Source organism: Mya arenaria, chromosome 2 (assembly GCF_026914265.1).
Source record: "Mya arenaria isolate MELC-2E11 chromosome 2, ASM2691426v1".
Lineage (NCBI taxonomy): Eukaryota > Metazoa > Mollusca > Bivalvia > Myida > Myidae > Mya > Mya arenaria.
The window spans coordinates 40,955,540-40,982,855 of record NC_069123.1 but is presented as its reverse complement, the minus strand read 5'-3'; the positions used below and the strand labels follow the sequence as shown (position 1 = coordinate 40,982,855).

General features: G+C 33.1%; 1 protein-coding gene across 3 annotated transcripts in view; it reads right to left on the bottom strand.

Annotated features, from left to right (window-relative positions):
• LOC128241878 (von Willebrand factor A domain-containing protein 5A-like) overlaps nucleotides 1-19,284 on the bottom strand; it is a 35,044-nt gene extending 15,760 nt beyond the window's left edge. For 2 of the 3 annotated variants that reach the window (XM_052958999.1, XM_052959012.1), the window contains exons 1-14: nucleotides 19,150-19,284; nucleotides 17,115-17,317; nucleotides 16,215-16,434; nucleotides 14,200-14,372; nucleotides 13,115-13,223; nucleotides 12,803-12,907; nucleotides 12,313-12,439; nucleotides 11,716-11,854; nucleotides 11,128-11,207; nucleotides 10,667-10,781; nucleotides 9,610-9,780; nucleotides 8,577-8,766; nucleotides 8,143-8,351; nucleotides 1,866-1,901 (exon numbers count right to left, since the gene is read on the bottom strand). In XM_052958999.1, coding sequence (XP_052814959.1) covers nucleotides 1,866-1,901; nucleotides 8,143-8,351; nucleotides 8,577-8,766; nucleotides 9,610-9,780; nucleotides 10,667-10,781; nucleotides 11,128-11,207; nucleotides 11,716-11,854; nucleotides 12,313-12,439; nucleotides 12,803-12,907; nucleotides 13,115-13,223; nucleotides 14,200-14,372; nucleotides 16,215-16,434; nucleotides 17,115-17,317; nucleotides 19,150-19,189 — 1,917 coding nt within the window. In that variant the 5' untranslated portion in view covers nucleotides 19,190-19,284. The remainder of the gene's footprint in view (nucleotides 1-1,865; nucleotides 1,902-8,142; nucleotides 8,352-8,576; nucleotides 8,767-9,609; nucleotides 9,781-10,666; nucleotides 10,782-11,127; nucleotides 11,208-11,715; nucleotides 11,855-12,312; nucleotides 12,440-12,802; nucleotides 12,908-13,114; nucleotides 13,224-14,199; nucleotides 14,373-16,214; nucleotides 16,435-17,114; nucleotides 17,318-19,149) is intronic. The other variant, XM_052959006.1, reaches the window with a different exon arrangement.
• Between the last annotated feature and the right edge of the window lie 8,032 nt (nucleotides 19,285-27,316).

Genomic DNA, 27,316 nt, shown 5'->3' with positions numbered 1-27,316 from the left:
AAGAGGTTGACATATTCAGCATTTGACCCGTTATAAATACCAACATTAAACACAATCAACAGTGCCACAGTCTGAACACTAATTGTTGGAGACTATTAAGAATGTGAACATTTACCATAAAAGTTAGGTTTAACCAAACAAGAGAACATCATATCGCAAATAGTAAAGCTAACACACGTCCATTGTTCTCAGTTAGTCAAAGGCAAAGCTATTAATATCATTTGTTGTTGTTTTTGATGGATCGTTTTGAACATATCATGCAAATAAGATTACAAACAAGCATTGTAGCCTTAACTATTTTAAAGACCGCCCCATTAACTCAGTGGTAGAATGTTCATTCGAAATCCAGTAGATCCCTTGCCTAGCGTTCGGAAGAAAAAACGGTAGAACTGGGGAAGTGTAAGACTCACCGGAAACTTACACCGAGAGCATTAAAGGACGAAGAGTTCTCTTTTAAACGAGTAATGGTATCGGACACCGATCTCTTGTATTTCTGTTTTTTCCAAACTCTTCGGATATCTGAAGTTGACTGGGAATTGCTGTCACTTCTATATCATGTCACTCATATATCATGTCAAAATATCATGATGCTTACTCAAGGGCAATAACGTCAGGTGCGTCCAGGTTGCCTGGTTCATTGTTCAGAGTGACAAACGTACTCGATTCGGTGAGTTTAAATATGTTTTTCTATATGTTTCAATGATATCTTTAAAAACGACCTTGTGCACCGAATGAAGAGCAATTTCTTGTGTACGATGGCGCTCGTCTTGGGTGAAAATCATGTCTGTATTAAAATATCTCGTGGAAACAATGCATGTTCTTAATAGGCTTACCGATTCACTCAATGCATTTTATTTTTTAAAAACACAATTTTTTACCGTTCCCTTTCGTGCAAATCTGATCCGATGCCTTGTTGATGTCAATGAAAGGTATTGTTATTGTTTACGGAGTGCAGATGACCAGTTCTTTTATATATTTATGTGCACATTTAAGAAAATGCTCACTGCTTCATTATTTATATATTTAGAACCCAGGTTCATTCCAAATCTGGTTAATTTAACGCACACTTAAATAGCTATTAAATGCCTCGACTGTTTTTCCTAATCCATGTATGTGTACTATAACAAGTATAAATGGTCACTTTGATAAGCATACTCTTTTTCTGTAATAATTTGATTACAACTCTTTATTATTCTTAAATGATAGGTTATCACATTTTTTTTCAAAATAATAATGTTTGCGCTGTTTAAAAACTATGTTCTGAACTGCGAACGTCTCTAAACAGATTCTTTTTTACTTGTGTTGATAGAAGAGAACGAGTGGTCTGACTGGTCAGTCAGTGCTGTATAATGGGTTGACACCTATGACACAAATCATCAAAACAGCAATGCTCTTCAATTCAAAATATGTTTCATGCAATACACATATAAATAATCTAACAAAGTTATGGATAAGGTTGCTACAGGTGATCTGGATGATATGTCATGAGCGGAATGGATCCATAAAGTTGTGACAGAGAGCAATGTAGTTTATAATATATCTTATATACACTATGTGTTGAAAAACAAGTTTAGAAAGTATATATATACTTTTTCAAAAGGCAGCTTTTCGAATTTTCAATTAATTAATAAGAAAGTTGAACTCATATATATGCAAATAATACAGAATATTTACTTTGTAAAGAAAATAACTACATATGAAAATATAATGTTAAATAAACACTATTGCGAAGAGACTTGTAAATATATTAGTGACAATTCTTAATAAGAAAAAGGCAAAAGTGGCTTCTTCTAATGGTGCATGAACACGAGGCACTTCATAATTCAAAAACTTCCGAGAAGGACCATATAAATAAATGTACTTACAAGTAACGATGCTTCGAGTCTTGCATTCCTCCTTTCCTGAAAGCGGTAAGAAAACAATTATTTTACTGATCAAGCCGTTTTCATGTATCTCTTTATTTGCTCTGAATTCTGACCTGGTGATATTTATAATAATGCTTAGAATGGCCTTGCCTTCGTTTGCAGAACCATACCGTATTCAGCACCAACAGAATCTTCATTCCATTGCCGGAACTTTATACAAGAGGTTGACATATTCAGCATTTGACCCGTTATAAATACCAACATTAAACACAATCAACAGTGCCACAGTCTGAACACTGATTGTTGGAGACTATTAAGAATGTGAACATTTACCATAAAAGTTAGGTTTAACCAAACAAGAGAACATCAAATCGCAAATAGCAAAGCTAACACATGTCCATTGTTCTCAGTTAGTCAGGGGCAAAGCTATCTTTATCATTTTTTGTTGTTTTTGATGAATCAGATTGAACATATCATGCAAATAAGATTAAAAACAACTATATTAGCCTCAACTTTTTTAAGACCGCCTAATTAACTCAGTGGTAGAACGTTCATTCGTTACCCAGTAGATCCCTTACCTAGCGTTTGGAAGTAAAAACGGTAGTACTGGGGAAGTGTAAGACCCACCGGAAACTTACACCGAGAGCATTAAAGGTCGAAGAGTTCTCTTTTTAACTAGTTATGGAATCGCACACTGATCTCTTGTATTTCTGTTGTTTTTTTCCAGCTCTTCGGATATCTCAATTTGACTAGAAATTGCTGTCACTTTTATATCATGTCACTCATATATCATATCAAAATATCATGGTGCTTAATCAAGGGCAATAACGTCAGGTGCGTCCAGGTTTCCTGGTTCATTGTTTAGGGTGAAAAACGTCCTCGATTCGAGTTTAAATATTGTGTTCTATATGTTTCAACGATATCTTCAGAAACGACATTATGCACCGAATGAAGAGCATTAAGGGTGAAAATCATGTCTGTATTAAAATATCTTGTAAAAACAATGAACGTTCTTACTAGAACTGCAGGCTCACTTGATGCATTTTATTATTCAAAACAAGCATTTGTTACTGTTCCCCTTCGATCAACTCTGATCCGATACCTTATTTTAGTCAATGAAAGGTATTGGTATTGTTAACGAAGTGCAAATGACAAGTTTTAAAATAAATCGGGACATTTAAGAAAATGCTTACTGCGTCATTCTGTACGTTTGAAGAACCCAGTCTGGTAAATCTAACGCACACTCAAATAACTTTTTAATGAGTCGATTGTGTTTCCTTATCACTGTATGTGTACTATAACTAGTATAAATTGGTCATTTTGATAAGCATAATCCTGCACTGTAATAATTTTATTACAGCTCTTTATCATTCTTAAATGATTGGTTACCACACTTTTTAATCTCAAAATAATAAAGCTTGTGCTGACTTTCGATTAACATCACGTTGTTAAGTATCCTAATCAAATTAAATTTACATGGCACCTTGTTATTTGACCAATCGTCATGTAAGTGATATGATACAATTAAATATAAATGGAACAACGCGTAACTCTTATGGTCTTATTTTGTATGTTAGAGATAAAAGCTCAAAATCAATACATACACATGTATAACAAACATAAGTTTTATGTGATAGACCTTTAAACACTTTCATAATAATGCATGTATGTAAATATTTTTACGGATAACAAGACTGTGAGCGTTGATTTAATAGCTGGAAACACACAAAAATAAAATTGTTGGTGAGTCCTTAAAGATTTACTGCGATCCTCTATTGCTAATAAGGTGGACAAACCGTGTTTTCTTCACCTTCTTTCACACTAAACTGGGAATCATTCAGAAGAACTTTTGTTTCCGACATTTATTCATCCCTTTTTGAAATATTAAGACACTTATACTTTTGGTTGTAAATCTTATTTGGGAGAAAAGGTGCATCGACAATCGGCCCTCAGTGTTGCTACTGGCTGATTATGTAACGATAATGGCTAGAGTTAAGGTGACTATTGTAGCGTAAGTCAAAATATATAAACGCATTGTGTGTCTTTGTTTACACGTGGACCTTATACACTATCTGATTAGTGTGTACTTAAGTTTTCATTATTTCGAAACGTCACCGTGAATGTATTTTGCTTACAATTGAACTTGCCAAAACAGGTGAAGGCATTTGCATGCCTCTTGATTATGCTCCTTTGTTCAGTGATTCGATAAGTAAGCATTTGTTAATGGTATCAATCGGTTTACAAAGGAAGCCTCACAAAATAACCCATCAAAGCAGGCGGTAAGTGGTCGCCCTTATTGTTTAATTTAAAATATTCTAGTTTTCAACCGATTGTTTGATGCGTTTGTAGTGTATATATATCAGAAGTTTGGGACTTTTTAAAATCTAAAGAAATAGAGAGTATCCATCTTCATTTCGGGTAACGAATTTTAGGTGTTAAATTATCTGCAAGTAATGCTGCTATATATGGCAAACTGAGAATAATATATATTATGTGTATTAAAAAAAACAGGACGTGTATGTTCCATGATTGATTAAATGTAGAAGAAAAAAAGGAAAAACTTGTTATAATTGTACGGTTTTGGTGAATTGTGTGAAGAGTCCTTTTTAGTTGATAAAGATATATATTTTAATAATCTTTAAACAAAAAATATATGATTGGTATATGCAAAACTTGAGTAATGATAACATGAAAAAAATATTTTAGTGCAAATGAGTATATAATGTCACATTCTAAGAATTTTACTGGATGATATCGCATTGACAAACATCTCATGTGTGAGAGATTTTATAATGAAAACATTAGTAGTAAATGTTTAAAAGGAAATTTAGATTAGCTCTGAATAACAATTTTTGTGGCTAGTAGTATTCCTCATCAGTTGTTCAACTTATTAACACAAATGAGTATATCATGTCACAGTCTAAGAAATTAAACTTGGCGATATGGAAGATATCGTATTGACAGACAGCTTAGTTCAGTGAACTATGTGATACTATGTAAATAGAAGATGCGATCACTACTTGTGCATTTTAAATCAAGTTTAAGTATACATTAACTATGGTTATAATGTATTCTAGATGTAATACACTGAATTGTATATTGAGTATTGAATATAAATGTATTGCCATGATGATGGATTATTTACTGTATGTTTAAATCAGAATAAACTATACTTGAACATTCTATGATAATATTTGTAAAGCAAAAACATATATTGTTATAGTAAATTAAATGATTTCAGATAATTTCTACAAGATAAATGAAAAATCGACACTGAATTACTACGAAGTTGAACATTATTAAATGCCCTATTTTGAGATGCTTACTTGTACTGGGAGTTATTAAAGGAAGGAATAAATGCTAAACCCCCTCGGAATATTTCCGTTGACACTTTAACGAATTATTTTAAAGCAATCAATACTCCTGATTGATTTTTCTTTCAACCTGATGAAGATTTATTTAACTTTAACGAGTATATATTGAAAAGTGAAATGAAAATTATATGTTCTGAATTAAATTTGCCTCATAGTGTTGCCCCATTGGTCACGGTTCAGGACTTGATTAAATTGATAACGAATTTATGCTAAACGGAAAAAAGGTGTTTAGTACGTATTTTTTTTTAAATTAGATTATTCAAACTGGAAAATTTCATGACAAATGGTGGATATACCATTCAAGTATCGAGATGATGTTATAAGCTGACCTCATAAATGTTCGCATAAAATAATTGACCAGTAGCCATTTGTAAATAAAAGAAATCAAAGGGCAATAACGCTAAAAATATCATACACAACATAATGTTGTTGTTTTCGTCTTCTCAACCCGTTCAAAATCATTGCGTATGAAGATTGAAGTAAATATCTCAAAAGCATATGGAGTTATGGAGAGAAGTAAAACAAAAAAAAACTCGAAATAATCAATTGGCAATTTCTCTAAAAATAAAATACACAAAGTAATGATATTTTTGCATAGAAATTTTCCTCAACCAGCAGTATGTGTATGAAGTCACTAGATCAAAAGTATATGGCCTTATGGAGAAAAATTAAACAAAGAGAAAAAAAAAATCAACGGGCAAATACTAAAAAAATACCATCCTAAAAAGTTTTTTTTAAACAGCACTACAGTCCATTTGTGTATGATGTGAATACCTTAGAAACATTTGGAGACAAGAATATTTCTGGAAGCGATGAATGCTCCCCATTCGCCCATTTCCTATGAATTGGCAAAAATCGTACTCCAAAGTAAAATGTTGTAGCATTATTATACACAAGTTGGAAAAAAATCATAACATGGAAAGATATGAGCAGGTTTGAGAGTTAAAGTTTAGAGCAAATTCCAAGAAATGAAATATAAAAGCAGCAATTAAACTTCATAAATATCAAAATATATGGCCAAGATAAACTCTGATTGTAAAAATAACACTATCAGATTAGTGGAGTTTCAGGGAAGATGACATATAAAATACAGGGAAGGATTATGGTTATTTAGTTGTGCACTTCTTTTTATTGACATCTATTTACATTTTTAGTTTAATTTAAATCCATTTAGTATTTTTCAAGAAATGGCCTTATTCGAAACTTTTAGGTTAAAGGGTGATGACTAAAAATCATAAGGCAGGATAATGGTTCTTGTACATTGTACATTATCTCATTGCCATATATCTATATTTGAAGGTTCATTTCAATCCTTTTTATATTTCCCCGGGCCCAGACAAGCACCAATCATGAAAAATAGCTAAGTATAGCTATAGTAACTTAACTAAGATAGTATGACTCTAATTGTCATCATTTCAAACTATGATTGACTTGATAATTTCTTAATGTGTATGATTTCCCGGATTCAAAAAACAAAATTGAAAAGGATCTTCATTGTCAAACAACAATTTTATTTTAACTCTAACTACCCATTTAACATTTCAGATTTTTTTTTATATAAAATCGACATCACCCAAGAGATAAAGAGTCCTTTATTTAATTTATTTTATACCATTTTGGTAATAATGTCGTATCACAGTAGCAAGAAACATATTTTCTTTCAGAAATATTATTTTATTGATCATATCAACAAATCTAATCAAACTGTACTGAAATAACCTATGGTATTAAAATTTCAATACACTTTAGAACATGTTTAAAAATATTCATGACCTGTTCTTTATGAATATTTACCTAAACCTTTTGGTAACATAATGACAAAAAAATGTTTTGAAAATAGAGTTTGAATTTCCAATATTTATGCAAAAAGCTACAGAAACAAGCTCAGTAGCAAAAAGTTTAAACATAAAACGGTTAAGTGGCACTGGGCAAACGCCAAAGACATATAACACAAAATCACAAACCGCTAACATATATGCCAAACCGAGCCTGCGAGCAATGAAATCTTCAAAGAAGCTTATATTCATGTGTACAAATGTATGCAAAACTAAGCTACAGACAAAAAAAGAAAAATAATGCTTCTTAACAGATTCGAACCGCTACCTTGATAAACGGAAAAGATTTTTAGTCATGTGCTTAACAACAAAGGCTTAATCATTAAATCGAACAATTCCAGTGGAATTTTTTATTAGGGGTGTGCCACATCAATAGGACTTTCATGCTGGTGTACCTCACATCCTCTCATTGCCATCTATATACTAAGTTTTATTTCAATTCCATCAGTAGATTTGTAGTAATGCCCCGTTTTAAGTCATGTGTTTAACAATGTAGACTTAAGCATTACACTTGAAGAGTTGAAAATTACTGTAAAAAAATTAAGCTACTGAAATCAGAACAAAGAAAGAGAAAAATATGCTTCTGGATTGATTCGAAATTCGATAAACAAAATATTTGTAGCTAAATGATAGGATTATGGTGCTTGTGCACTGCACTTCCACTTGTTGCCATCTACCTATGTACCAAGTTTTAGTTCAATCTCAAAAGGTGTTTTAAAGTTATGACCCGGATAAATACCAATTATGAAAGGAGCGGTTAAGGGGCGACTACTGAACGAAAAAAACATGATAGGATTGTGGATCTTGTGCACCGCACTTTATCTCATTGCCATGTATCTATATACTAAGTTTTATTTAAACCAATCAGTTGTTTTGAAGTTATGGCCTGGACAAGTACCAATTATTTAAAAAGGATTTAGGGGATATAACTTATTAATATGCGTGATATCTACACATCTCTTATCTTACTTTGACAATTATATGTGTTTATGTCAAGAAGAGCTTAAAATAGATGGTAGGATTTAAAGGGAATATGTTAGATAAAACTTTTTTTGTTTACATGCTTACCGGGTCAATGCCCTCCAAGAACTCCTCGCTAGATGTGGGTACTGGACATTGCCTCGTCTTCAGTTCACCTGTGAGCTGCTCACCCTCTGTATCCACGGCAACAAATGACGTGTACTTCGACACAATGTTACCATGCCGACTCACACCAACGATCTTATTCCTTATTTCTTCAACCTTTTCAATATTTTCTTTTGGATTGTAGTAATCATCTGTTTTGAGAGAATGTTACCAAAATAAGGGGATTTCACATGACCATTTTTTAAAATTTATTTCACTATCAATTTTAATGAGCATCAGACCAATATAAAAGTATTTTTGTTACATCCATATTAAAACATATTCTGTTATATTAACATTTGTAGTATTTGGTAAACCAAAATAGCAAATTTAAAGATTGCTGTCCGTGTACGGTCAACTTAAGTAATAGCATGTACCTTTTATCTCGACACACAAAGCTGCCTCCTCGTCCTGTAGAAGCTTGATTTGAGTCTTGGTTGCTAGTCGATGGACGGGGGCAGTGGCGCTTGAGTTTTCATTCTCTGATAGCGTGAACAGAAGGTCAAAGGTCACAGGGTTGTTGTCTTGTTTACCTTTCAAGGTGAGCTTGCTGGTGGCGTAAATTGTCTGTGGATTTATAAACAACTTTAAAGTATTGAAAACTATCGCTTAATTGAAAAGATAAAGACAAGTTTAACATCAAGCCATGTTTTTGTCAACGACTATTTAAATGAATGCGTTGAAAGGCTATAAGCGCGTCAAGTCTTTTTCAACACCTTTCAATTCTCTCACAGTGTACAAAACTGAATTCAAAAAACCCTTGAATGGCCTCAAACTTTGACCGCTCAATGCATGCTTTAACGTTAGAATAGGTTATGTAAATTGTTTATTTAATACAATTAGCTATTTTCATAACAGTAACTGATATAACCTATATGGAATAGGAAATATGAACTTTGGTTTCATCTCGCAAGATCATTTCTAGAGTAAATTTAGTTAAATAAAACCCGCTATTGATTGATGTTATGTTGACTTTTTGTATAAGGTAACGTTTGCAAAGCTCCATCAGTCATCAAATTTCCATTTTCTGCGTTATAAACTACTACTACCAATTTCCTTTGGTTCGTTGTCAAAATGTTTTTATGGACGAACAGCTTGCTTACTAATCAACATTTATGCCGTTGTATGATTGTATTTAAATAAAGTGGCACTTTAACTTGTACAAACCGCATAACACCATACGTCCCATTTTGTAGGCCCGGCGAATAAGTTCTTTAAACATGATTTAAAAATCGAATTGTAAGATAGCTGGTTTCGATTTTCGATACTAAAGTATAAAACAGTCTAAAAATAAGCAGGTACACAAATCATACATGAACAGTTTTTAATGCTACAGCAGATTGTAATTAATGTTAACGATATCTAACAACAACTGACAATTAAAACTGAAATATTTCAGGATTTACTGACATGCACATCTACCCGTTGAATCATGGCAAAAAAAGTTAGCCTCTGCCCCACCGTCAGCATTACAGGGAGATCTGTTGGTATAGAAATCGGAGTCACCCCTGGGGGCAGGTCCCAGGTCAGCTCTATGTTCGTTACTGCCATCTGCATGGCACATTTTAGCAGGGAAACAACCTGAATAACAATTTAAATAGCAAGATTCAAGGTTAATTTAAACTGTGATCATCATGCTCGTATACTATATTTCAGTCGAAAAAGATGCATCATTAACAATTATCAAAATCACATGTGCACGTTGTGATTTATCATTGTCATTCATCATTGTCATTTATCAGATGTTTACCACGGTTCAAGTCAGTATCATGAATTACCAAGGTTTTGCTTAACGTTTCACAACTCTAAAGGGGAAAACTTAAAAACTGTTAATATTTACAGTTATGGGCCTTATTATGAATATTGCCACTAATAACGTATATAATTTCCTGTATGCATATTGAACGGTTATAAATATATGGCCAAGTTAAAGAGTTATTAAATATTGTATTATTATGTCTCTTGACAGTAACTAAAGCCAGAGTAGTGTATATTGTTCTAACACCTGTGGACAAAGCGTCACGAACATCAAACTATGGTAAACTTCTGACCGTTCCAAGGCGGTACCTCACCATCCTTGATAAACACACATAGTTTTATATAAAGAAATACATATTGTGCTGTTTGTGGAGTTTTGTGCTGTTGTTCCATGTTTCGTGTTTGTTCAATGTCTTTGGCATTTACCCTGTGCCCTTAAACGGGACTTATGTTTAAACCTTTGGCTACTGAGCTTGTTAATTTAGTTTTAACAAAAATATTAAAATGTTTGCATTACTATCGAATGGCATAGAACGATAATGATTCAAGTCATAGTTATAGGTATTGCTCAATATATGCCTGTTGTCTACGGCAACTTGTATACCATTTTAATACCAAAACAGTTTTTAGTTATGTACACTAATCCTGAAGACAAAACAGCACCAATTCAACTACATGTTTAGAAAAACTGACAAACTTAAAATATTACCTTGGGTTGGATGCGTTCATCATCAGCGATAAACTCTGCGAGGCCCTTTCCTGCTCGCACCACGCCATTCACTAAGAAAGTGGACACCCCACTTCCCACTCCAACGGCAAACACTCTAGAAATGAATAATTTGGCTGTGTTTCTTCTCAGAATGAAACACTTGTCGTTTCTCTAAGGCTTTTGGTTTTTGACAATTAACCTTCAAGGGCGTTTTTTCATGATGACGATTATAAAACCCACACCACATAAGAAACTCACAAAACAGTAATTTTAAGAACCTCTGGATGATTTAATCTATAATGTAGCTCCAAGCAAGTAATGTTATCAGCTTATTACTATCAGCAGTCAAAATAATTAAGATAATCCACCTTGCAGGTATATATCAATTTACATCTGAGGTGGGAGTCCTTTACGCGCCATTACCCTTTTATTCTAGACTGGCATAAATGATAAACACATACCTGGTGTCATACGAGTGCTTGCTAATCAGCCCAATCACCTGCTCGGTATTACCCACGCGCCCATCTGTCAGAAGAAACACCTGAAACAACCAAAAATTTTAACAGGTTTATGTGCATTACAAACAAAATATGTCAATAAAATGTTAGTTTCAATGTCAATCAGGATGCATGTATATTATTAAAAATGCATGGATCTAATGAAAAATAATTTATATATTTTGTGATGATAAGATCAGCAATGTTGTCGGAGTTTGTTCATAATTTTACCTCAAAAGGTTCTGTATATTTAGATCCCTTATTACTATGTATACACCGATTGTTAAAAAACTACAGAAGCCAGCCTTATATCAATGGGATAAAAAACTACATCTCGCTTATGTTTTACTTTCTTTTTGAGGAAATTATCTAGGGGTTGTACATTTCTTCATCACCGTCCCCATATGTACACCCATTCGGCTGTGAAATTACAGCGCATTTACGCTCTTTGGGTCCCATTATACTATTTCTGACAGGACATGTTTTAGGGTTTTAATATATGCGTTCCCAATCTACAGCCTCATCTAGATGTTAAAACGACACATCACTTACGTTCCTTGGTTGTTGTTGTACTTTCTCTCTGAGGACATATTCTAGTGGCTTGTATATCTCTGTGCCACCCATATCTGCATCCATATTGGCCAGGACCATAAGGGCTTCATTCAGAGTCCGTTCACTGTAATGCTTGCTCCTTTGGTAAAATGTAATAAATGAAATATTGTGACATTCCATTTCCCCTTCTCTTCAAAGGTGGATCGATCTTTGACCAATTATTAAGTGCGGATCAGTATGATACACTTCTTTGAATGTCTGACTTAGGTAAACGATCTTTGAATAACTGTACAGTGTATTGAACCCCAGTTCACACTCATGTATGTCTAGCCAGAGTTTTTACATCATCTGTTTGATTTACTGTTATAATAAAATCAGAGAGTTGTGACGTCATGTCAATTGTATTTAAAAATAAATAAAACTGAGCATTGGATACGTGTGATAAACCTTATGTTGTATGATTTATTTCAGCTTTATGTATTTTCCGGATTTTGAGTTACAGATATAAAATCTTTATTTTTTAAATCAGGTATAAACATGTTCTAAAGATCCTGCCCGTTAAACAGTTTTCATCAATTAGGATGTTTATCAACTTACTCGTTAAACAGACAGTCGTACATTGATCCAAAGCTGACTACATTAAAGTAGCAACCGACAGGCAAACTTTTCAAGAACAGAAGCAACGCCTCCTTTGCATTCTTCATATTGCTACCATCCATACTTCCTGTAAGTACATTTGAAGCTCAATAAACTTGAATTAGACTTATTCATAAAAACAACTTATTCAATAATATGGACTTGTGACATTTAAATAACCTGAAAACAAGAAGAGAGTAAAGAAACAAACGGTTTGTTGTTTAAAAATGGGCATAATCTGTCAGTTGTTCAAGTCAGGGTTTCTGGCATTGCTACACATGCGCAAATTGTCTGTGGTAACACAAGTCTGTATCTTGAATGGGTTTTGGAGTCAAAGCCAAGTGTATAGCTTTTGCACCCCGACATTGACAATAACATCAACTATACCACAACCTCAGATTCGTTTTGGAATAAAAGAGAAATTATTCAAAACATTTTTACACTTTATTACCTGATCTATCAATGATGAAGACGTATTCTCCACTTGTTGCCATGGCAACCTCTTTGAGTTCGGGATGGAAACTCACCATTAGCATGTCTTCCTTTAGTAGACCCTCTAAAAAGATGATTGTTATGTGACAATGAGTCACAAATGTACTGTTTATCTTTGTATATTTTTTATGTTTAGAGTGATACTTCTTAAATTTGAAATCACAAAATATTTCAGAATGCCGTAAGCATATTTTTTAAACGGATCAACTGTCTGATGACTAGCTTATAAACATTCTCATAGTAATTTAATAATCCAATTTTGAGTATTCACCTTTCTCCGGGTCTCCATTTTCCAGGATAACCTGCGGAGCGAAGGGCTCGGCATATTCCACCAGCAGACAAAGATCATGGTCAAATTTAAACTCCTCCCCAATCTCAAACTGAAAACACGGCGACAACAGCCTAGTGGTTTAGGTGTCCACCTCTCACCAAAGAGGTTGTTGGTATGAGTCCCATGACCTCTCAATAAGGACCCCAGCACTAGTGTTTCCCCAAGAAACGGCCTTTAGAGTGATATATATTTGCCTATAGCTGACTTTTATCAAATCAATTGTAATTCCACAATTATGTACTAAAATATCTTACTCTATCTGGGTTCCTTATCAGAGATTGCATCTAGTACATGTATTTAAAGCTAGTATATTTTTTAATGGATAATTAGTTAAATGAACAGAAATCTCATACATTCCGTATTTCTGAGGGGCTTACTCGGAGAATTTTGTCTGAATTCGAAGTGATTTTGATATTAGACCATGACCAGCGAAATTTAGCGCAATATCGGCATTAAACATATAAGACTTAATACAGATATCTATATGAGTGTTAACTTACATTAATTTATTGCATTTAAACTAATAAATAATTAATTGTAAACTTATCCTTATGGCAATGATATTAAAATGTTTTTACTATCTATAAATCTTTTATCAGTCATATGATAATTCCAGCAACACACTATAATAACAACATATTTGGACTAAGTCAACACGGTCTTTGATTGAAGAAAAAACTAAATTTTTGTTTTCATTCAGTTTTACACTCATAATAATAATAATACTATAATTTTAATGTATGCTAACAATTTTCAACCCTGAGCTAGTTTAAAAAATATTTTAATAACGATTCCAGGGGATATTGGTCCCCTTCCGAGGGCCCAGGGGATGGATCAGACTTCCAGGGATTTGCCCGCAACGGGGAATATGGCATGTATAAGATTCAAATTTTTTATATTTTTTATCATTTTAGCACTGAAATCACAAACATATACAGTGACATCTCATTTATCCTCATTATGAAAATATGTTATTAAAATGGAAACACAGCTTATATAATTGCATTAAGCACACACACACATACCCGAGCCAATTTCCCGCCTGACTCTAACTTGACATCCAATGAGATTTTGTCAGAAGAAACAGCCTTAATCCCATGGTATCCTTCTATTGTAACGGTCATCTTGAAATTGTATGGAACGGAACTGGGAGGTACATAGTCAGCCCCCTCTGCAGCAACGCTCGAAGAACCAGCATCTAAATTGCGTGAACAAATTATAGACGATATCAACACCAGCATAGATACCTTACCTTCATAATATATAAATATTGTAAAAAAAACTTTGCCATTAATAAAATGAAACAGTACTTTAACTATTTCAGCAATAATCATAATTCTGCGAACTTCAAGAAAGCTGTCCTTTAATTGCTTTGTATAAATAATTTAATCATCAAACATTTTTGCATGATGAACTCTACAATTCATTGCATTCAGAAACAAGAGGTTCAATACGACCCTCAGTTGACCATCTATTTCCTGGAGAAACTAGAGAAGCAAGGAATACATTGGTTGTCAAGGAAGACATTGGTTGCTAAGAAAAATGTGGTTGCTCAAGAAATAAAATACTGGTTGCTAAAAGAGAACAATGTTGCTACAAAATGTGATATTTAATAGAAAAGTAAGTCATTGTTACAAATAATTAAAAAAGAAAAAAAAGTTGATGATTGCTAAGGAGGTCCATGGTTGTTAAAAAAAGTTGTTGAAATTACTGCTAAGAAAGCAATAGTTCACTAAAAAAAAATGGCATTAAGGTTTATGGTTGCTAGGGAGGTCAAAGGTTGCTTAAGAAAATTATTGCGTGTGAATTCAAGGGCAGGAAAAACATTAACAATAGAAGCATGATTTGAATAATTTTGATGGACAAACTTTAGACAAGAGAGTAGGGGAGAGGTGAACCTCAGATTTACATGGACATACGCGTGGGTTAAGCATGATACGGTGTGTACACCTTAGCTTAACCTGGACAGTAGATAGGTTCAGCAGTATGGAGTCAAGTCGATATCTGTTTATTGTTGGATTCTATATATAAAATTTGAATCATAAGCTATGTATAGCTCTTTACGGACATGATCATTTAACAAATAAAAGTGTACAACGAGGTTTTACCATGGCAGTATATGGAGCTTGAGTTTGGCATGGTCGGGATTGATTGTAAACATCAGATTTATACATATAAAGTATTATGGGTTCAGCACGTAGAGTACATTTAACATGGTAGGTAGTAGAGACTTCAGCTTTACATAGACAGTAGCGTAGGTTCAGCACAGTGGGGGGTGTAAATCTTAGCTTTACCTGGATAGACGACCTTAGGTCCATCACATTGGAGATGTACATGGACAGTAGCATAGGTTCAGCACGTATGAGAGTGAAAACCTAAGCTTAACCTATATATTTGCGTACGTTCGGCATAGTAGGTAGCGTTAACTTCAGGTTTACCTTGACAGGCGCATTGGTTCGGCATTGTGGGGAGTGGAAACCTCAGCTTTACCTGGACAGTTGCATAGGGTCAGAACGTTTGTGAGTGGAAACCTCAGCTTTAAATTGTCAAAAGAGTAGGCCCAGCACGCTTGGTTGTGTAAACCTCGGCTTTATCTGGACAGCAGCGTAGGTTCGGCATGGTGGGGTGAAGAAACCTCAGCTTTACAGTAGTGTAGGTTCAGTACGGTTGGGAGTGAAAACGATAGATATACCTGGACAATAACATGGGTACAAAATGACGGTAGAGTAAATATCAGCTTTACCAGGACAATAAATTTGATGACGCACGGTGGAGAATGTAAACCTCAGCTTTACCTGGACATGTGTGAGGATGCACTGCAAGACTCAGATTTATTTGGACAAAAGAGTGGGTCCATCATAATGAGGCGAATATATCTCATTATTGCATTGACAGTAGCGTGGGCGAAACACGATCGGGAGTTTACACCTCAGCTACATGACAGTAACGTGGGTTTAGCCCTGTAAATAGTGTAAACATAACTCGTACCTTGACAGAAGCATGGGTTTAACATGATGGGGAGTGTAAACCTCAGTTTTACCTGGACAGTAGCGTGGGTTCAGCACTGTAGGTAGTGTAAACCTCACTCTCCCATCCTCCTCCTGTGGCAGCTCATTCACGTATGACAGCCTCAGTTCTGCTTCCTTGCCCGCAGGCAGATTACCAAGCATGCATTGGAAAGTGTCGCTGCTTTTTGTATCTTCTTTAAGCAACATGGCTGACTTTCCACTCTGCATAGCATCTTCATATGTTAGAATAGCCTGTATTTATAACCATATCATCTAAGCAATTTGTGTAACATGTAGTACTTTCTATTTGCATAGCACAAACAAACTTTTTATCACATTTATGTCTAGGACTCTTAAGTTACGATTTATGACTTATGTTGAACCCCTATATTGGACCAAAAAAGGACCAGAAGCAGAAAAAAACAAGTAAAAACAGCTCTAGGCAGTTAAGGTTTACTTTTTCTACTGTTTTCGGATGTGAAAATGACTGTAAAGTTATGAAACGGGTTCATGTACATTTGCCTTAATACTCTTTACATGCTAATATGCATGAATCATTGTCATAGCTTTATAAATTGATCATTATATATGATAATATATTAGCAAAACTTGGCAGAACAAAGAGCTGTCAAAAATCACAAGCATAGTAATCTCTATATAGATTGAAAATGTTATTTTTTATGAAGCTGGCAAAAGACTGTTTTTATTACTTTCTGATGTTAAAAACGATTGTAAAGTTGTGAAAGGTGTAATTGTAGCCTAAAATAAACATAGTGCTAAAAACATTAAGTATAGTTATAAATATTTGACCGTACCAAAACATATAAGCTGAAATTAGCAACCAAATATCAGAGAAAACTCTTAATACATTATTCATTGGAAAAAAGAAATGTATCCTTCCTCTACATTGTTGCTTATATAATAATACTAACCTGTTCCTTTTCCTGTATCTCAGCAACAACTCGACGCCCATCAATCATGCCCTCGAACTGGTATACGGCACTCCCGTCATCAACAGGGAACGTGAACATCGCCTCGACTGGGTCATACTCGCTGTTGTAATACCCCAGACTGGTTACCACATCGGCCAGGTAGCCATTGATTGTCACATTCACGTCAATGGACTTCAGTGGAACTAAACAGAGAGTTGACATTATGCAAGTACCCTTGTTAAAAATAATCGTAAAATAAGTAAAAAAATAAGTAAAGCTTTAGTCAAATGCTTAATGCCTACAGCTTTTTAAGCATGAAGTATATGACATGAGTTAAACCATCCTTTGGAACATAAGTCTAAAAATAATATTTCCATTGTATTGTGTAAAATCTAGATTTACGTGAATTTACTATGATGTTACATATATTATCTACCAGTTCACTTGCTAGAAGTTAACACAAAAAGAAAAAAAAAAGGATTGTTAAATTTTAAGAGGTCGATTCTACTTTGAGGATGGTGAATTGGGCTGAATTTCGGAGCCCTATTTCAGTAAAAAAGAAACACTGTGCATGTACTCACTAGTCCATACGCGTATAAATGTTGTTTTTACGATTTCTGGATTCGTTGCGTCCTTTTCAATTTAAATTGATATCATACACTTATTTGACAGTTTGGCAAAATTTATCTAAACAATTTGGTTTAAAAAAGCACTAAAATTAGATTATGCTTGAAGGAGTATGCTTGTACAAGTGCTATTCATTTCGATCCTTTTATAAGGCTTGCCTACATAGGAATTAAACCATCAGTTCACTGAGTATAGTAGAAAGTCATTTATTAACGTCCGAGGTCGGCGAAAATCGATTATATAAATCCATAATCGAGTGTCGCTATGTACAACAAAGCGAAGTAAGATTTCGGTGAACAAGCCTGAATATTACATTTCATATTTAACTTAAAGTGAAATTCGATATATAAGCCTGAATACAATAAAAACTAAGATGTTCCTCACGATCCCGAGCTTGTTGTACTGGCTAGCGGTTTGCAGACACTGCTAAATAACACAGGTAATAAAACAGTCTTTTAAATACTTAATGGATTAATATTGACCATAGTTCTAATATCTTGTTCTTAACAAGTCTGATCTTAAGTTAAAGATATTTTTAAATCCTAACAGCTCATACCAAAATATCTATGTTTTATACACATTACTTTGATTTATTCAGTTATGTACAAATCGGAATGACTATTAATACATTTAATTATTCATTCACTTTTTGTTTTTCGATTTTACAATCAAGGAATTATCAAAATGGCTCGTCCAACTATTTGCGTTGATAGATAATGACTTTGGTCCGATTTACAATCCCTTATTATCTTCATGTTACATTTAAACTTAACCTGAATTTTGTTTTGACCATTTAAAAATAATGTGTATGGGAGAGGGTGTGTGTGTGTCGGGGGAGGAGGGGGGACTGAAAACATACCTTCTGCCTGTGCATTACATTTTTATTTTTTTTCTCAGCTAGCTTTTGCTCAAAAATGAATACTGTATACTTTTTTAAACAAAATTTGACTCAAAATTTACAATTCTAACTTTTATTAAAATCCCAACTCATAACTAGCCAACACAGTCTAACTATACAGATATGTCTAAATGAAGTCTTATTCTTTTAAAAATCAAATTAAGGGGTCTTTCCTTTTTTGAAATATTTTATGGTAAAATGACGACTTTAGGCATTTTAACACTATTTCCCTCAATTGTAAGGGCCCAGATACCATTCAAAACAAGATGAAACAATAAAACACTGATGTACATGTGTTTGTTTTATTATATCGGGTTCAAAATATAGCATTCCTCATCAACTTTGAAACACTAAAATTCATAGAACTACGGTTCTTACTAAGTGTTCTCATGATCGCGTTATATCAAACTTAATTACAATAAAATGAAGAGGGACTTTCGTTTTGACGTATTCTGTATAAAAAATATCATCCGATTTCTAACCCCTTAATATAAGTGCACATTATAGTACCTGAAGTTCCCTTGTCCGTTGATAGTCCAAACAAATTCATTATATTTCTGACAGAGAGTTTTTGGCTTACATTTCATCAATTGTGAGCCTCTGTAAATTTATGATATTTGTAAACTTTGCTACTTCCTAAATCTTGTAGACCCGAAGAAACAAAACATTCGTCTATTATAATAATGATATGTATTGATTATATTGTTAGAGACAATTGTAACAAAAGGTTTAGATCAATTAAACTTGGCATGAGTGGAAATGTATAAGACATATTGCAGTCATTGTATGAAAATATTAAATCAAGGGTTAGATATAAAGATCAGTTAAGTGGTTATTGCTCATGTACTTTTGGTGACAGGGAGAATATTTGTCTCCGTTCTTATCTTTTTAAATGATATAGAAAAACATTTTGTTATGTTGAAAGATTCGAATTGATATTTCAATATCAATATCTAAATGTACAAAGTGTCGAATTAGATGTTTATTTTCTTATTGTTATTTTATGTGAATTTGAAAATGAGTAACAAAAAGGTCTGCTGTTGTAAAAAGATTACTGTTATAAATTGAAACTTGTAAGTATAAATGCAAATAAAACAAAGGTATGACTGTAACGTTTAAAGGTATATGATAGTAAGTAGTAGGGGATTCAAATATTCAAACCACCTGCTAGTTGCCAGCTGGGGATTTAAATATTCTATTACATGTTAGTTAACAATTGTAAATTCGTTTCATCAATGTAAGATGTTGATGCTGTTATTAAGCTACACAACTATTTCCAGTAGGTCGAATATCCAACTACCATCCAGGTGGAAGTTAGGGATTCGTACGTTGTCTTGTTTTATGGATAAAATGTACACAAGTAAAATAATCAAACGCCCAATTGTTTTCGTGTATGTACCCAGATCTTCGTGAGAAGCATTGATTGTTTGTTTTCTACATTCGCCTGTTGCAGGGTGAGGAATCACGTGACGTCAACGGGGTTCTCACATGTGTCACCACGGTTCAAAACTGACGTAAACAAGCAAGAAAGTGACAGTAATTTCTAAATAACTTTTTTGAGGGAAAAGATTTCTAAGCCTATAAAAGACTATGCTAATTTCTGCTTCTACAAGTGTGAAATATTTTGAATTTACTTGTATTTTAACGTTGGAATCCTTGGCCAAAATTTCGAATCAACAGGATTTTGTAGAACGATGCTACGTTGTGTGCGCCGTGATTCTTTGTTTTGTACATATTTCTTAGTCATCTGTAATAGTTAAGATATCAGACATGCGTTAAAAAGTTAGTTTTGCTCATTACTCTCATAAAACGAATTGTTCGTTAAATATTATTTTAGTTCTTTCAATAAATATCGAATTTTCATGAAGAGCTGTTGTAAAGGTGATAGCGATATGTGCTGTCTTTAACGTAAACTTCATTTCATCTCAATAAAGCTGACTATGTTAAGTCGGTATCCTTAACAAACTTATCATAACATGCTCAGTTTATTTTATTTTTTGGTTTGTATTGCCCTCTCATTTGTGACGAGAATTTATACAACCTAAAGCTCTTATTCATGGTATGAATTAACAGCAATTTGATCGATTTGAAACTTCCAAATATTCAGTATCCCTCTGCAGTTTCACCAAATGTTTACAAAGATTGTTAAATTAAATGGATGAAGTAATAGATACAATAAATGGAAGGCACTTCACTTCAGCCAAACCCGTCTCATGTACGTTACAAAGAAATCCAACACCCAATAAACGACAAATAGCAATAACAATTAAATAACAAAAACATTAATTAATACATTCAGCAAACCTTTTTTGTATATATACATTTTAGTCTCTGTTTCAGTTCACTTTAAATATATATTAAAATCACCAACACTTTGACATAACCATGCATCATAAAATCCTAGTGATTGTAATATATCTATATAATAACTTTTGCTCATGACTAACATTTTGGCAATCTTTCTAAATATCTATACGATTTTCTTAAAACAGCTTTAACATATTTAAAGGGACTTTACATGAGATTGGCACCAAAAAAGATTTAGTCTGTAACGAATCTCAGAACAATTATTTAATGGAATGTGTTATTTTTACGCTTTGATATCATAATTGTTAAAAAAGTACCAAAATGTAAAAAAAAATTGTGTCGGAGACAGGGTTCGAACCCCCGCCAAAATTGCAATCTCGTGTTGTATCCAATGTGCTACGAACGCTTACTTCAATCGAGTGGTATATTTAAGCTATTCACCTAACTTGGTAATAACACGTGTTAACATCGACTAGCCAATCACGCATAAGGAATGAAATCTACTAGGTAGACATACCCAGTAATCTTTTTTAAACTACGAAATAACTGCTAAACTTAAATAAATTGCAAACTATGTCGTACTTCAGTTAGTAAGTTTCAATGCATTGTACACATTAATACCAAGTTTATGTCATTTTTCGTCAATTTTCTTTTTTTCTTGCATTTTGATCATCTGGTGCACAATTGCCTTAATATCATCACATTGTGAAATATTTTACAAATAATATATCACATTTACAATTCCTATAATTAGTAATGTCAAACAACAATGGTATATGATTATATTTATATAAACAACAACATCTCTTTACTTATGTAATACGCAAACATATATCAAAGAAATTGTTATTGCATCCATTACATCCGTAACTTAAAAGGGTTGAACTTTTACATTATAAGTGCGCCGTTTTGAATCATTTCATTCAAAGAGTTTTTCTTATATCATGAAAAAAGAAATAAGTAGTTAATAATGACGTCATATGCAAATACAATGGATCCAACCAGCAAAACATGCAATCACTATTTTTTTATTCAATATTTTAATGATTTTTCGTACCTTATAACGTAGTTCAATTATTTATTCGCTGTTGACTTTCTTTTATCGGGGTGTATATGGAACGGAGTTGGCTAGAGTATATCTTGTCTTCCATTTGAATGTACTTATCACTGCATCAATTAAATTGATCCATCTTTTGTCAACATTTGGTGAATCATAAGGGTTGACTCCGTCTCTTACAGAAGGACAATGGATAATTTGGACGTATCACCATGACGGCCAACCTAGAACATAAATTTAACATCTTAAATCGAACAAATGGATGGATAAATATTCATTTCATAATAGAAATATTGTTTGGAATAAAAGTTCAGTGTTGAATGCATTATCGTCAACGTTGAGCGAGTAGTTTAAACTACTTATTAAATCAATTAAGCATGTTATGAGAATAATTCACGTTAACAACAGCAAATATAAAATTCACGTTAACAACAGCCGCTCTTGAAATATCGATATTCATTAAAAGAACTAAAATAATTTTTACAAACAATTTTTTTAATGAATGAAATGAGTAAAACCAACATTTTAACACATGTTTGAGTTCTTAAATATTACTAATTACTAAGGAATGCATACACAAAAAGACTCACGGCGCACACAGCGTTGCATCGTTCTACAAAATCCTGTCGATTCGAAATTTTGGCCAAGGATTCCGTCGTTAAAATACAAGTAAATCTATTATAGTTCACACTTTTAAAAGCAGAAAATAGTATAGTCTTTTATAGGCTAAGAAATATTTTCCCATCTATCTCTCAAAAAGATTATTTAGAAATAACTGTCACTTTCTTGCTTGTTTACATCGGTTTTGAACCGTGGTGACACATGTGAGAACCCCATTGAAGTCACGTGATTCCTCACCCTGTGTTGGATATTCGATAATTTCCAGTTAGGTATTCGCAGACATGTTGTATGATTTTAATGTACACAGTTGGAGACATCACAACCTGAACTAGTAATGTTGGGAGGTAGTTGGTAGTTGGGGATTTTAATATTCGATTACCTGCTAGTTGCCAGTTGGGGGTTCGAATATCAAACAACCTGCTAGTTGCCAGTTGGGGATTCGAAAAAAAACAGAGTTAAATGTTGATGTTGATGTTAATATTAAGCTACTCGGCTATTTCCGGTTGTATATTCGCGAATATCCAACTACCATGTAGACAGCTATATTTTCGTGAGAAAAACTGCTTTATATTGAGAATGTTTTCAACATTCGCCTGTTTGATAATCGAACATTTCCTGTTGGTTATTTGCGAATATCTAACTACCAACCAGTTGGTTGTTAGGGATTCAGACTTTGTTTTAATGTATGATTGAAATGTACATATGTGAAGAAATCACGTTCTGAAGTATACAATACATGTACACAACATATGAATCTTCGTGACAAACACTGTTTTAAATTACTATATTTCAAGCATTCGACAGAAGTTTATTCAAACATTGCCGGTTGGTTATTCGCGATATCCAACAGCGGATTCATATTTTTTTATGGTTAAAAGGTACAAATTATTAGAAATCAAACAGTTATTGAAGTTGTGTTATTATTTTCAGAAGCATCTTCGTAAAAAACACTCTTTTGAATAACGTATTTGCGAATATTCCACTCCCAACCAGTCGGGAGTTAAGGATTCAGATTTTGTCTTGTTTTTTTAAAGGTACACATGTGAATAGATTACACGCCAAATGTATTTTATGTATGTACACATATGTATCTTCGTATCAAACACCGTATAAAACATGTATATATTAATATGTAATAAGATACATATGTGTACACGCATACAAATAATTCAGACTGCGTTTTCTTCACATGTGTAGCTTTAAATCATGCAAAAAGACAAAATCTGGATCCCCAACTCTCATCTGTAAATGTTCGAATATGCAACTGGCGATTGTAGAGAGCATACTCAAATAAAATAGTGTTTCTCACGAAGATAATATGTGTACAGGAATAAAAAACATTGGTTGTCGGATTTCATTACATGTGTACCTTGTTTCCATAAAACAAGACGACATCTAATTCCCGAACTACCAACTGGTTGGTAGTTTGATATTTGCGAATTATCAACATTGGAAACAGTTGAGTAGCTAAATATCAACATCAACAACTTAGTCTAATTAATCGAATCCCTAACTAGCAACTAGCAGGTAGTTGAATATTAGATTCCCCAACCAGCAACTAGCATATAGTTAAATATTCGAATCTCCAACTGACAACTCGCAGGTAGTTGAATATTCGAATCCCAAACTACACACTACCTTCTTACTTTACCGTCATATAAAAGGTAATGATTTTATAAAAAGACAAAAAGGTTAGGCGATTTTTTAAATCAAGGGCATGAATTGGAAATTGAGAATAAATTTACTTACCAAGAAATAGTTTGACCACTAGTAGTGCATTTAGTACTTGACATTTTGTCAGGACAAGCTATGAAATCTGTGTACATGTTTAATTATTTCCTGCTATATCAATCAGCCATCTTGTATCTTCGTTTAATAAACTAATACATCCTCGTTTAATCTACAGTTTTGAAGTACATGTATATGGCTTACACGAAAGCATAAAGCTTTTGAGTTCATTTATGATTTTGTAAAGAAATATTGGGTGTAAGAACCTAGACATTTTGCTTATGGAAAACTTTATAGAACACCGATACTAACGAGAAGAGTTGTAAATGTGAAAAAGTATTGGTTGAAGATTTTACAATGTGATGATAGTAAATATGTTACAGCGGTTTATAAAATATTGTTAAGAGATTTAGAAAGTTTGCTTTATTGAAAGTCAAGGGCAAAAACGATATGAGATACCTTAGAATCACAAGGCAATTATGATGCATGATTATTCCAAAGTGTTGGCAATGTTAATATATTTATACGTGAACTGAAACAGAGACCGAAATATGTATATATATATACAATAATAGTTTGCAGAACTTAATAGTTCATCTAGTTTTTATTTATTTTAACTTATAAGTTATAGTGATTTAAGAAGACAATTCATACATAAAGGCTATTGGAAAAGACCAAATATGAAAAAAACAACATTTTACATATTTATCCAAAAGGCTTTTGAACTCAGAAATGTTATATTTTATTTATGATTATGTTGTATTATATATAATAATGACATTTGTAACCAGTGTCTGCTTGTAATGGTTATATTACATAGTATGTGTATTTTCTATGAATGAGTTGTGCTTTGTTAGGACATTGTCAGCATTCATTAGTATACATGTTTTCATTCGATTGGCATATATGTATATAAGTATACACATTATGAATTCCAATGGTATATGCTCATCGGCCCGTAATCTATTTGCATTTGGATAAAATATGAAATGCTGACATATACACGACGGTCACTCATAGAAGCAACAACAAATTGTTGCAAGTTGAAAATGTTTCAACGCGTCTTTCTCCTCTAACCCTCTCCCACTGCCCCCAACATTATTGCGCATATGATTAACGTCCCTTGTACTTTAATGCAGACCTGACGTTTCACCGAATTCCATTCATAAATAGAATATACTGGTAGAATAGCAGTAGATTCACAGTGAGCGACATCATTTATATTTCACGAGTGGCTTTGCCATGAGTGATATATCTGTTTTGGGTGTTCACAAAAACTTAACCTGAAACAATATTCTGATTTTAAGCTTGTATTGTATTCCAAAATTGTGTTCAATCGACATCTAATTGGATCTAGCACAACTTTAGGCTTAATGATGCCATTCAGGAACCTTCAGTAAAACTTCGGAAACAATGAAATCATTCTACAAATTTCACTGATACAAAGGATGAGGGCATCATGTTAAATATTTATCAGCATTATCAATACACCACCATTATGGATATTAAAACAAGTTTTGAACATATATTAATTCTTTTACATCAGGTAACTGATCGAATTTTCCAAAACAGCCGACCCGAATGCCCGCCCAGCGTTGTTAACCTTGTTTCTAACTTGGGTTACATTTACACCTGCAAATAGTAAATTGCCAAGCTATTTATATTACGACAGGGCTTAAGTTTACCTGCAAAAAATAATTGCAAACTATCTATATTAAAACAGGGCTTACGTCTCAGTCATGATACGGTTGTTTATTAAAATAGCATTCGTAATTAACTTTTTTAAATGGTTGACTCTTTGGCAACACGTGGGAAAGACGATATGTTAATAATGTTACACTAAGTAGATCACTAGGTGCAGAAGTAGATATATCACCTCATGTAATACTATATTCGTAAATTTTGGTTTCATTTAGGCTATCTGTATATTATATTCTTATTGAAACTGGCAGACATTATAGTTTACAGAGTAAAAAACGCATGTTTACATACTGTGAATGTTATTTTGTTTTAAATCTTAATATAGGGAATGGTTATATATAGAGAACTATAAAGAAGTTCCTACACTTGAAACACTTTATTCAATTTACCAATGTAATTATACTATGCCTTTGGAGAAAGAACATGTTATATCGTCGTCATCATTTTAAATCATTGTACAGTTATTGTAAAAACTTGATGTACTTGCCTTGTCACTCAATATTTTGTTTACTACAGTATGTATGTATTTGTGTTTGTGTACATGAACATTTTGTTTTTCCATCCTAGCTATGATTGAATCAACAAGATTACAGAATGACATTTTTCTTAGTTAAACAAGGGATATAGATGCTTAGTTAAATTGATTTAAATGCATGGTCATTGTGATCATGCGATAAAGGTCTTAATGATTTAAGAGTTATAGACGAGATTGATGTTTCTTCCTACTTATGGAACCTCGTGAGTCTGTTTCCCAAACAAAGTGTTCCCTGAAATTGTTTGACCTTAAACCTAATTCATCAAATTTTATAGGGATCTTGTACATAGCAAGATAACCGAAAAAATGACATACAAAAAGGCATCAATAATCCATGGTTTGACCTTCACCTATGATCTTCTGACACAACCAACAACAGGGAACATCACTTTATTCAAGAACTATTCACCATTCATGATCTATATAATAGACGAGCAATACTTTGCATTTGATCCAGTGAAAAGGATTACCTCATTCTTCCATTCCATTGAACACACTCTTTCTTTAAGTAATTTTCACATCAAGTGACACTACAATAAAGACAAGTATGTTCAAGCACTTTATTGCATTTTTAACAATATACACTGTTACGCATGTAAATGTAATTTTGTGTTAACATATTAAAAGAAAATTATCTTAAATAAAATGTAGATATGTATATATAACAAAACACGAATATTAGTGTATTTGTAAATTCATTTTTAATCATAAAACAAGAGTATTGTTTT